This window comes from Gadus morhua, unplaced genomic scaffold, assembly GCF_902167405.1.
Source record: "Gadus morhua unplaced genomic scaffold, gadMor3.0, whole genome shotgun sequence".
NCBI classification, from domain to species: Eukaryota; Metazoa; Chordata; class Actinopteri; order Gadiformes; family Gadidae; genus Gadus; species Gadus morhua.
In genome coordinates this window covers 141,892-153,550 of record NW_021963959.1, presented here as the reverse complement: position 1 = coordinate 153,550, position 11,659 = coordinate 141,892, and the positions used below count along the sequence as shown (strand labels likewise).

The window sequence follows — 11,659 nt, the reverse complement described above, 5'->3', positions numbered from 1 at the left end:
TGTGTGTGTGTGTGTGTGTGTGTGTGTGTGTGTGTGTGTGTGTGTGTGTGTGTGTGTGCGTGCGTGCGTGCGTGCGTGCGTGCGTGCGTGCGTGCGTGCGTGCGTCTAGATCTTTTGCGAATGCTGTCAGTGAGTAAACTATCTTAATCTGAGGAAGTGCAGTGTGAGATTCGTCTGTGACATCCGTTCTCATCGAATGTCGACATCAAGGCTACCTTCGGTGGTCGACCGGATTTTCTTTTGAAAGTTCAGAAGTTCAAAGGATTTGTGCTTGCCTCCTTTGCAACACGTCCAAGAAGGGATAAGAGGTTCCATTTAACTAACATGCCTGCTTGCTTATTCCAAGCAAGACTTATGATGTTCAACGTATCGACTTTTGACTTTAAATATATACAGACGTGTTGACTTTAAATGCATATATTTGTTGACTTTTACCTGTACGCTTGCGTATGTTTGTAGTTAGAGGAAGAAAATGTGTGTGTGTGAATGTGTTTGTGTGTGTGTGTGTGTGTGTGTGTGTGTGTGTGTGTGTGTGTGTGTGTGTGTGTGTGTGTGTGTGTGTGAGTGTGTGAGTGTGTGAGTGTGTGTCTGATGGAAGTGGGAGGTGCGATGTCTGTAAGAAAGCGAACACAAGAGCTGAGTGGTGCATCAGTGGAGGATGGAGTTTCCACTGAGGACTATGTTGCTTCTCTCTCTGGGGCCGCTGCTGGCTCGGGGTGAGTACCGCTCATAACTCATCTTCCTCCCGCTGCGATAAAGACCTTAAGAATAGGGATTCCCAACCGGGGGTACGCCTACACTCGGGGGGTACGTTACCAGTTACATGGGGTACCTGGAAAGCATTTATATTACTTTATTTCACCCACAAATCAGTTTTGGTAAAAATGGTAAAAAGAATAAATATATTATAGTGTGAATTACAACATCTGTTGAAATGTGTTCAATATATTGCTGAATGTTGCTGATCAAACTAGAGGCATCTTAAATTTGAAAGATGAAAAGATATGATATCAACTTAAAGATTACATTTGTGGTTTGGTGCCGATGAGGGGATAGCTGAGCCGTACTGATCAGGATATGGGGGTACATATGAGACAGAAAGTGTTGGGAAACGCTAGTGTATATTTCAACAATGTAATTTAATATCCTAAAATATCCTAAAATAATATTAAAAATTTCCTGAGTAAATCCAAATGAGGATTATAGGTAGTTTACTAACCGGTTTGACTTTTGGACAAAGGACACCGTGTTCGATCCTGGAATGGCTTTTAAATTGGTAAATAGTGAAATAAATGGCACTCTAAACTATTGCTGCTCTTTTGCTTCCGCTTTTGTTTTGTTCCAGAAACCTTTACCAAGGACGATATCAAGCTGTATGAGACGGCAGATGTGAGGGTCTCGGAGGGAGACAGCGTCACACTCCATTGTTGCTTGAGAGCCGTCAACCCCAAAAAGTATAAAGTGAACTGGTTGGAAAATGTGGGTCAAATTCTTCACCAACCGACAGCCGTGAGGTATGAGGGAGAGGGCTGTGGTTCGGCCCTGTCAACTTCGAACAACGGTGCCTGTGGCTGTGCCACCCTGACCCTTCCCAACGTCACCCGCAACCACGCTGGGCGCTACGTCTGCAAGGTGACCATGGATAAGCCCATGCTTATTCAGTCTTTGGGAAACGGCACGATGATCACTGTCACGGAACGACGGAGCCCAACCAACGGAACGACACAAAAAAGTATGTTTTTTTTATCTCAAAGACTGGCTTGGTTTATATTATTACATGGTACCATAGTTTAATGGTCCATTGTAATATCAGACAGGATAGGCAAGGGGTTCAGGTTATTCAGCTCCCTGCCGAACGTTTCTGGGTTCAATCCCCAGTGTCCATAGCCTAACTTGTGGGTATCCTTGAGCTAGATGCCCCTTATCTTTTCCTGCTCCATAATGGCATGTATCTGAATTCACTGTAATTATCGTTGGATAAAAACTTCTGTTTGATGACTATGTACTAAATGCTAATATTGTCAATCCCTTTTCAACCAAAGACTCGGCTAAACACCCTGCAATGTCCTTCCCCGTCATCGTTTCGCTGGGAATAGTAATGGCCGCTGCGTTCTTTGTCACTCTGATATGTCTGTGGAAGCTGCGAAAGAGACAAGGTACAAAACAAATTGTTCCAATCGAAAGACCGGACATTTTACATCATGCTATGAGTCCTGTAGCTTTCAGTCTGTTCCCATGAACTCACATCTTTTTAGACTAACGCTGATAAACACATAAGGAAATGTCTGAAAACGAATTTAAAACATGCTAAGTACTCAAGAGATTTGAGCTTATTAGCATGAATCAAAAAACCTTTTATAGTATTTTTTGTATGCACGGACATATATTTCCTCGCACTTGTGTCAGTCTGTGTATTTTGTGCATTTCTTTCCGTTTGGATGTGTGGGAATTCCTAACTGGTCCATTTCTGTTTGTGCGGTATGTGTTTGTGTGTGTGTGTGTATGAGCGTGGGTTTGTGTTTGTGATTTTATATGTGTGTGTGTGTCTTTGTGTACGCACGCGTGTGTGTGTGTGTGTGTTAGGGTTGGACCGAGCAGCAAGGGTGATCTATGAGGTTCCCCACGAGGACTCTGAGGTGGACGGAACCAGCACCAGCTCGTCCAAAGGGTCCTCCCAGTGGGTGAGTCTGTCGGAGGGCTAGGGGGTTCCACTCCCAACCAGAAAGTACCGGGTTTGATCCCCAATGTCCCCAGTCTAACCTGTAGGCATCATTCAGCAAGAAGATCATAACCCCTACCTGTTCCTCATAGAGGAACCACAACGCTTGCTAGTTACTAATATAAAAGTACTGCCTCACACGAAACAAGAACATTAAGTTCTTAATTAAGTTTGTGTTCTCCATTGGTCAGATTCTGGATAATAATCGTCCAACTCAAGTTTTTAGTGGAAGGGGAGTTGATGTTGCTGACCGTTCTCTTTACACAACACGCGTTATGAAGCAGATCTCTCCAACACCCCTAAAACAACCTAAGTTGGACTAAACATATTTTTGTGTATCATGACGTGTTTTACACAATGGGAAATTTACTTTTTATCAAGTGATGCTTGTTGGTGAATACCAATTCAAAGAAATAGTAAAATAAATTCTAAAAGCTTATATAGAGCGAATACATAGTAGTTCTTAAACTTTGTGTTTTATGTATACGAACATTACATAATCCGTCTCCCTTTCTCTCTGTCTCTCCCTCTCTTTGTCTCTGACAGTGTCAGGTACCCGTGTATGAGTCCTTCGACTACTTTGAGCGTGTGGTGGAAAGCAAGGGATGAAGGAGTCTCAATCTGTTGTTTCCCTTGTTGGTCTTGCAAATATCTCTGATACGTTCTGTCATCTTCTGCCTCCATCCATTTTGTTTTTTTCAACAAGCTAATTTAAAGTCATACATTAACTGTGAAATAGCAAAGAAGCCTTGCCAGGTTTAATAAAAAAATATTGTACAGTATGTTATTGTGAATAAAGATTTTTAATATAGTCACTTATGTTCTCTTTTACTTCTGCTATGTTTGTGTGTGTGTCTGTCTGTGTGTTTCTCTGTGTGGTTAAGAAGAGGCTCTATGCAGGAGGCCAGGGACAGGAAGTGAACAACATGTCGATGTTGGAAGGCTACCTTTGGTGGTCGACTGGCTTTTCTTTAAAAAGAATTAAAAAGAATTAAAAAGTTCAAAGAATTTGCACTTGCATTCTTTGCAACACATCGTGATAAGAAGTGGTTATATTTAAATCACATCCATGCTTGCTTATTCCAAACGTGTATTAAGCAAGACTGATGACGTTCAACGTCTAAACTGGTGACGTTCAACGTATACAGACGTGTTGACTTTGAATGTATATATTTGTTGACTCATGTACGTTCACGTATGGCTGTGTTTGATCGAGAAGGAGTTTGTGTGTGTGTGTGTGTGTGTGTGTGTGTGTGTGTGTGTGTGTGTGTGTGTGTGTGTGTGTGTGTGTGCGTCTGTGTGTGTGTGCGTCTGTGTGTGTGTGTGTGTGTGTGTGTGTGTGTCGTGTGTCTGTGTGTGTATGTGTCTGGGGGAAGTGGGAGGTACGATGTCTGAAAGAAAGCGATCACAAGTGCTGAGTTGTGCATCAGTGGAGGATGGAGTTTCCATTGAGGACTATGTTGCTTCTCTCTCTGGGGCCGCTGCTGGCTCAGGGTGAGTACCTCTCATAACTCATCTTCCTCCCGCTGCTATAAAGACCTTAAGAAAAGGGCTTCCCAACCGGGGGTACGCCTACACTCGGGGGGTATGTTAGCAGTTCCAGGGGGTACCTGGAAAGATTTAGATATTACTTTATTACACCCGCAATCAGTTTTGGTAAAAAATTATTCCAGATCCATCAGGATATGGGGGTGCGTATAAGACAGAAAAGGTTGGGAAACACTTGTTTAGTAATAATTGTCAACGTCCTTCCGCTTCTGTCTTGTTCCAGAAATTGTTACCGGTAAGGATATAAAGCTGTATCAGACGGCAGATTTGGAGGTCGTCTAGGGAGGCAGCGTCACACTCCATTGTTGCTGGACAGGCGCCAACCACACACAGTATGGAGCGGAATGGAGGAAAAATGAGGTTACAATTCTTCACCAACTGACAGCCCTAACAAACGACGGAGAGGGCTGTGGATCGGACCTGTCACCTGTGAACAACGTTACCTGTGGCTGTGACACCCTGACCCTTCCCAACGTCACCCGCAACCACACTGGGCGCTACGTCTGCAAGGTGGCCATTAATAAGCCCACGCTTATTGTGTTTAGGGGAAATGGCACGATGATCACTGTCAGAGAACGACGGAGCCCCACCAACGGCACAACGCAAGAAAGTACATTTCTTTACCTCAAAGACTGGTTTTGTTTATCTTCCAAACCAAAAGTACATTTTGTTGTCTTAGATTACCAGAGTTTAGCCATCTATTCTAATATCAGACAGGATAGGCTAGGGGTTTGGGTTGCTCAGCTCCCGGCCGAAAGGTACTAGGTTTGATCCCATATGTCAGTAGTCTTACCTGTTGAGCAAGTTGCCCCCTCACCCTTTCTGCTCCCTAATGGCATGTATCTGAATTCACTGTTATGGTAGCTGGATAAAAGCCTCTGTTTAAGGACTATGTACTAAATGCTAATATTGTCAATCATTTTTCAACCCCTTTGTCTGACCAAAGACCCGACTATAGACGCCCCACTGCGGCACCTGGTCCCCGTCGTTGTTTCGCTGGCAATAGTAATGGCCGCCGTGTTCCTCGTCACTCTGATATATCTGTGGAAGCTGCCGAGGAGACGAGGTACAAAACGTTCCAATCGAAAGAACAGACATTTTACAACATGCTAAGTCCAGTAGCTTTCAGCCTGTTGCATAAACCCACAACTTTTTATACTAACCCTGGTAAACACATAAGGAAACGTCTGAAAACGAATTAAAAAAAAGCTAGGTGGTCAACAGATTTCAGCTTACTAGCAAGAATTCCGCGCACTTTTACGAGTCAGTGCATTTTATGTATTTGTTTGGCTTGAATGTGAAGCTTTCCTAATGGGTAAATTTCTCTGTGTGTGTGTGTGTGTGTGTGTGTGTGTGTGTGTGTGTGTGTGTGTGTGTGTGTGTGTGTGTGTGTGTGTGTGTGTGTGTGTTAGGGTTGGACCGAGCAGCAAGGGTGATCTATGAGGTTCCCCCAGTGGGTGAGTCTGTCGGAGGGCTAGAGGGTTCCACTCCCAGCCAGAAAGTACCGGGTTCGATCCCCAATGTCCCTAGTCTAACCTGTAGGCATCACTCAGCAAGAATATCATAACCCCGGCCCTACCTGTTCCTTAAAGAGGAACCACAACTCTCGCTATTTAATAATATAGCAGTACTACCGTGCACGCAACGAAAAAAAATTATCTGAGGAGTTGGAACATTGACATCATTGGAGCGGGATTTGTGTTCCCCTTAGGTCAGATTCTCAATAAAAAATATGTCCATCGTTTAACTCCATCATTAATATGATAATATAATTTTTGACATGTCTCTCTTTCCCTCGGACAGTGTCAGGTACCAGTGTATGAGTCCTTCGACTACTTTGAGCATGGGATGGAAAGCAAGGGCAGTGGATGAAGGAGTCTCAATCGGTTCTGTTTCCCTTGTTGGTTTTGTAAATATGTCAGATATGTTCTATCCTCTTCCTCCATACATGTTGTTTTAAAATAAGCTAATTGAAAGCCATACATTAACTGCGAAATAGCAATTAAGCCTTGTTAGATGAAATTGAAAATGATTGTATGTAATGGCGAATAAAGTTTTTTAATATAGTAACTTGGTTACTCCGTCTCAGCAATGGAACAGTAGATCTCATTGTAGTCTGCCCTTTATTTAAACAAGGCCTGTTTGTGTGCATACATGCGTATGGACATATCTTGTGTATGCAGTTTTTAGTCTGTGGTTCTCAATGTGCCAACTATGTGCCAACTATCTTTATTTAAGGAAGCACAGCGTGAGAATGCGCAAAGTGTGAAAAGGAAAAGGTTGTCTTCCTCTTAACGATACAGGGTGTTTATTGGTTGATTTTACTGAGCTAAAACTTAAACATGATTCAGATTCACCATGCCCCACATCCAGGCTACCTTTGGTGGTCAACTGCCTTTTCTTTTAAAACTTCAGAAGTCCTGCCTGCTTATTCCTGTCACGACTCAGAACGGGAATCAATTGCAGATCAAAAAGGATTTATTCAAAAAAAGTCCAGCAGGCAAATCAGATTCCAGGTAAAGGCAGGGTTCGTAAACAGGCAGGCAGGCAGACAGGTACAGACGGACAGGTACAGGCAGGAGATCCAAAACCGATAGGCAGAAGACTTGGTCAAAAACAGGCAGGGTTCAAAACCGGGAAGAACAGTAAACTATAGCTTCTCTTTAAAGAGCTTCACGCTAGTCTCACTCACGTGGCAGTTAGGTAGCAAACAGTGCATACCGTGACGATCTGACAAAGTGAACAGAAAGGGCAGTGGTTGAATACTCCACACATCAATACAAAATGAGAGACAGGTGAACAGAGAAAATTGAGGGAACCAAACAAAGGCAGGAAGTTGCCCAAATAAGGACATGGGTGTTACTCCAGGCATATGACCAACACATGGCTACAAACATAAACAAAGTCCAGAATTATCACACTCCAACAGGTAGGGGGAGACCAAAACAACAGTCCATACGAGAATCCTGACAGTACCCCCTCCTCTACCAACGTCTCCTGGTGTTGGTATTAATATATGATTGTTATCGATATTGCACTTGTGTGAGTCTGTGTATTTGTTTTGTGTGATTGTGTTATCTTTCCTAATGGGTCCATTTCTCTGTTTGTTTATGCGTGCATATGTTTGTGTGTGTGTGTGTGTGTGTGTGTGTGTGTGTGTGTGGGGGGGGGGGGGTGTTGTACTGTGTGTGTGTGTGTGTGTGTGTGTGTGTGTGTGGGGGGGGTGTTGTACTGTGTGTGTGTGTGTGTGTGTGTGTGTGTGTGTGCGCGTGTGTGCGTGTGTGCGTGTGCGTGTGTGTGTGTTAGAGTTTGACCGAGCAGCAAGGGTGATCTATGAGGTTCCCCACGAGGACTCTGAGGTGGACGGAACCAGCACCAGCTCGTCCAAAGGGTCCTCCCAGTGGGTGAGTCTGTCGGAGGGCTAGGGGGTTCCACTCCCAGCCAGGGGTGGACTGGCCATCTGGCATACCGGGCATCGTCCCGGTGGGCCGTTGACCCAATGTGGGCCGGTCCGGTCCGCTATGTTCCTCTCTCTCTAAATTCCCTCCAATTGGGCCGGCCAATGGGCTACAGAGAGCTAGCAGTGTGTTGCCAGCATCGACGCATATTATTGGTCTATGTTTGTCATTGTCAATCAATCATGGGCTGACTGGCTCAGAGAGCCCTGACAGTGCTGTCAATCACAACACAAACCAGGGTTGGCGGGACCTCATGGCATGGTCCGGAGCCGGGAGCCGGTACGGAGCTGAAAACGCCCGGGTGGGGCTGAAAAACGGCGACTGTACGTACACACCAGGAGCGACCAAAGCGTCAAAGACGCTTTGGTCGCTCACAAAGTTTCGCTGCGAATTTTTCTGTTCGCTTTGGTCGCTTTGGTCGCTCATGACGTACAATTCAATTATGCAGACGCATTTAAAGGAGCCGTATGCGTTTAGTAGGCCCTACAGACAGCCATATCAAATAGTGAACTCTCCCATACACCTTGGCCATATTGCCGAGACGGTTTTGCTTGTTCGATAAAGTGCTTCGACAACAAGTAGGACAGTGATTCCCCCCAATACAAAAAAAATCCTAAAATGTAGGCTAATTACAACCGAGAACAAAAAACCCTGCGTGCTGTAGTAGTTAAAATATGTTTCACTGATCTAGATCTGCAAATCATGATCTGCACTCATTCGTCGCATTCAAAACAAATAGACATTCGCGCACATGGCTAATTTGCATACGTGCACAGGACTGGTTGGCTCCGCAAGGCAAATAATGGAACATATCGATCTATCTAGGCTTTTCTGTCTATCTATCTATCAACGCGTGTCTAGTTTTAATGTGATGTATTGTGTGTATGTCCAGTCAGACTTGTTCTGTGTGGTCTTGTAGGCTACTGTCCTGTGTGGGCCGAACCACCTAAATGGATTCCCGACGATTTGTGTCGTCTGGTATTAATAAAGACTTGACTAGGCTTTCTATCTATCTAGACTAGATATATCCCTTGTCATTTATCCCTCGTCTTGTCGATTAGTTTGTTTATGTGACGATTTCAAAAACTTTTTTGGTTTTGTTTAAAGCATGCTACACGCGATTGGTTGGTTAGATTGGTGGCATGGAGAGCAAATTAAAATGATTCCCGCTTAAATACGAACGTTCTAGATGTAGCCTATAAATACTCCCGCTTATCATCACTTGATATCCAAACCACTACGGCGTTTCGATCTCTGAACTGAAAAGGGGTGGGTTCGTACAACACCGGGTGCCCAGTTACAGCCGCGATTAATACTTCAGCCGACATTTTGTTCAGTGAGTGAATAAAGGTAGGTAGGAACCAAAGTGCCTGCCGATGTTCCCTGGGATCCACGCAAGCGAAGAGCGTCTACATTCCGATTGGCTGTCAGTGTTTGGCCGCTGAAGCGAATAATAGTCATTTGCATAACTGTCCGTCCACACCAGAAGCGAATTGAGCGACCAAATCGCCGGAAGTCATTCACTTTCTATGGGCAAGAGCGACCAAAGCGACCAAAGCGACCAAAGCGACCAACGCTACCAGCGGCCAAAGTTGAGCGACCAGAGCGTCAAAAAGAAGTTGAAAACTTTTTAACTTTATGCAAATTACTATTATTCGCTTCAGCGACCAAACACTGACAGCCAATCGGAATGTAGACGCTCTTCGCTTGCGTGGATCCCAGGGAACATCGGCAGGCACTTTGGTTCCTACCTTCCTTTATTCACTCACTGAACAAAATGTCGGCTGAAGTATTAATCGCGGCTGTAACTGGGCACCCGGTGTTGTACGACCCAACCCTTTTTCAGTTCAGAGATCGAAACGCCATAGTGGTTTGGATATCAAGTGATGATAAGCGGGAGTATTTATAGGCTACATCTAGAACGTTCGTATTTAACCGGGAATCATTATAATTTGCTCTCCATGCCACCAATCTAACCAACCAATCGCGTGTAGCATGCTTTAAACAAAACCAAAAACGTTTTTGAAATCGTCACATAAACAAACTAATCGACAAGACGAGGCTCACACCTCAGGCTCCGTGAATAGTGGGGAATAGAGGGATAAAAGACAAGAGATATATCCCTTGTCATTTATCCCTCTTTTCCCCACTATTCACGGAGCCTGAGGTGAATAATTTTTAATTAAATAGTCTAGATAGATAGTCAAGTCTTTATTAATACCAAACGACACAAATCGTCGGGAATCCATTTAGGTGGTTCGTCCCACACAGGACATAGCCTACAAGACCACACAGAACAAGTCTGGCTGGACATACACACAATACATCACATTAAAACTAGACACGCGTTGATAGATAGATAGACAGAAAGGCCTAGATAGATTTATTTGCCTTGCGGAGCCAACCAGTCCTGTGCACGTATGCAAATTAGCCATGTGCGCTAATGTCTATTTGTTTTGAATGCGACGAATGAGTGCAGATCATGATTTGCAGATCCAGATCAGTGAAACATATTTTAAATACTACAGCACGCAGGGTTTTTGTTCTCGGTTGTAATTAGCCTACATTTTAGGATTTTTTGTATATTGGGGGGAATCACTGTCCTACTTGTTGTCGAAGCACTTTATCGAACAAGCAAAACCGTCTCGGCAATATGGCCAAGGTGTATGGGAGAGTTCACTATTTGATATGGCTGTCTGTAGGGCCTACTAAACGCATACGGCTCCTTTAAATGCGTCTGCATAATTGAATTGTACGTCATGAGCGACCAAAGCGACCAAAGCGAACAGAAAAATTCGCAGCGAAACTTTGTGAGCGACCAAAGCGTCTTTGACGCTATGGTCGCTCCTGGTGTGGACGTACAGTTAAAAAGTTTTCAACTTCTTTTTGACGCTCTGGTCGCTCAACTTTGGCCGCTGGTAGCGTTGGTCGCTTTGGTCGCTCTTGCCCATAGAAAGTGAATGACTTCCGGCGATTTGGTCGCTCAATTCGCTTCTGGTGTGGACGGACAGTTAAGCCTCTGGAGATGGAAGTTAAATGTTCAAAATTGACAGACCTATTTGGTGCCAGGGTCCACACCCCAGCAGGTGCTGCTGCGCCAGGAGACGAGCGAGTGGAGGCATATATGCTAAGTAACGTTAGCCTAGGCTACATTTTGAGACATGTCCAAAACCAAGTAGAAAACGTTTTTACATTGAATGTGATGTGACCTAATTAACTGCATACTTGTGACAACATATTAGCCCAGAGTTGAAGGGCTGTGACTGTTGGTAGTTGTGGTTGATTTTGTTTAAATAGGCCGAATTGTGATATTATTGGTTATTATTGTTCAGATGATTTGGCTAAGCTAGCTAACAGCTGCTAACGTCAGCAGTCCCTTGTTGCCATAGCAACAGTAAACATTGACATGGACTAATAATGAGCTGTAAATAGAGATGCAGAATCAAGCTGTATTGTAAATACAGATGTGACACTTTGAATTTTAGCACAAAATACAAGTAAACCTATTGGAAATAATTAGTTTAATTTGCAATATTTGCCATTGAATTTATTGTAATCTTTCAATTCATTTATTGTTTACTGAGGTGATGACTATTTCGAGAGGAATGCAATATGTGTATGTTTAAAGGTTTATGTGAAGAAACATACTATATGTGTGATAAAATGACAATTGGTTATTCATAAATGTCTCTTTATATTCTCTGCTACCATCATCTCCTGTCAAACAGGTTTTCCTCACCTGCTAGAAGTTATTCTATGAGAGAGAGAGAGAGAGAGGGAGAGGGAGAGGGAGAGAGAGAGAGAGGGGGAGAGAGAGAGAGAGAGAGAGAGGGGGAGAGAGAGAGAGAGAGAGAGAGAGAGAGCTTCTCTTGACTTTGTGAGTTTATTATGCAACTTGTTTTGCCTCAGATTGAAACAAAAGGTTTGATTATGA

General features: G+C 43.9%; 1 protein-coding gene across 3 annotated transcripts; it reads left to right on the top strand.

The window, feature by feature from the left end:
• Nucleotides 1-572: 572 nt before the first annotated feature.
• LOC115538239 (uncharacterized) lies at nucleotides 573-6,337 on the top strand. Of its 3 annotated transcripts, XM_030349904.1 has the most exons (6): nucleotides 573-716; nucleotides 1,346-1,732; nucleotides 2,043-2,156; nucleotides 2,584-2,681; nucleotides 3,266-3,322; nucleotides 6,128-6,337. In XM_030349904.1, exons 1-6 carry the CDS (start codon nucleotides 659-661, stop codon nucleotides 6,137-6,139), a joined length of 726 nt encoding a protein of 241 aa, XP_030205764.1. In that variant the 5' UTR covers nucleotides 573-658; the 3' UTR covers nucleotides 6,140-6,337. The 3 variants fall into 3 exon arrangements, with proteins under 3 accessions (XP_030205764.1, XP_030205766.1, XP_030205767.1); XM_030349906.1 differs by lacking the exon at nucleotides 3,266-3,322 and having other exon boundaries at nucleotides 6,071-6,337; XM_030349907.1 differs by lacking the exon at nucleotides 6,128-6,337 and having other exon boundaries at nucleotides 574-716; nucleotides 3,266-3,534.
• Nucleotides 6,338-11,659: the final 5,322 nt, after the last annotated feature.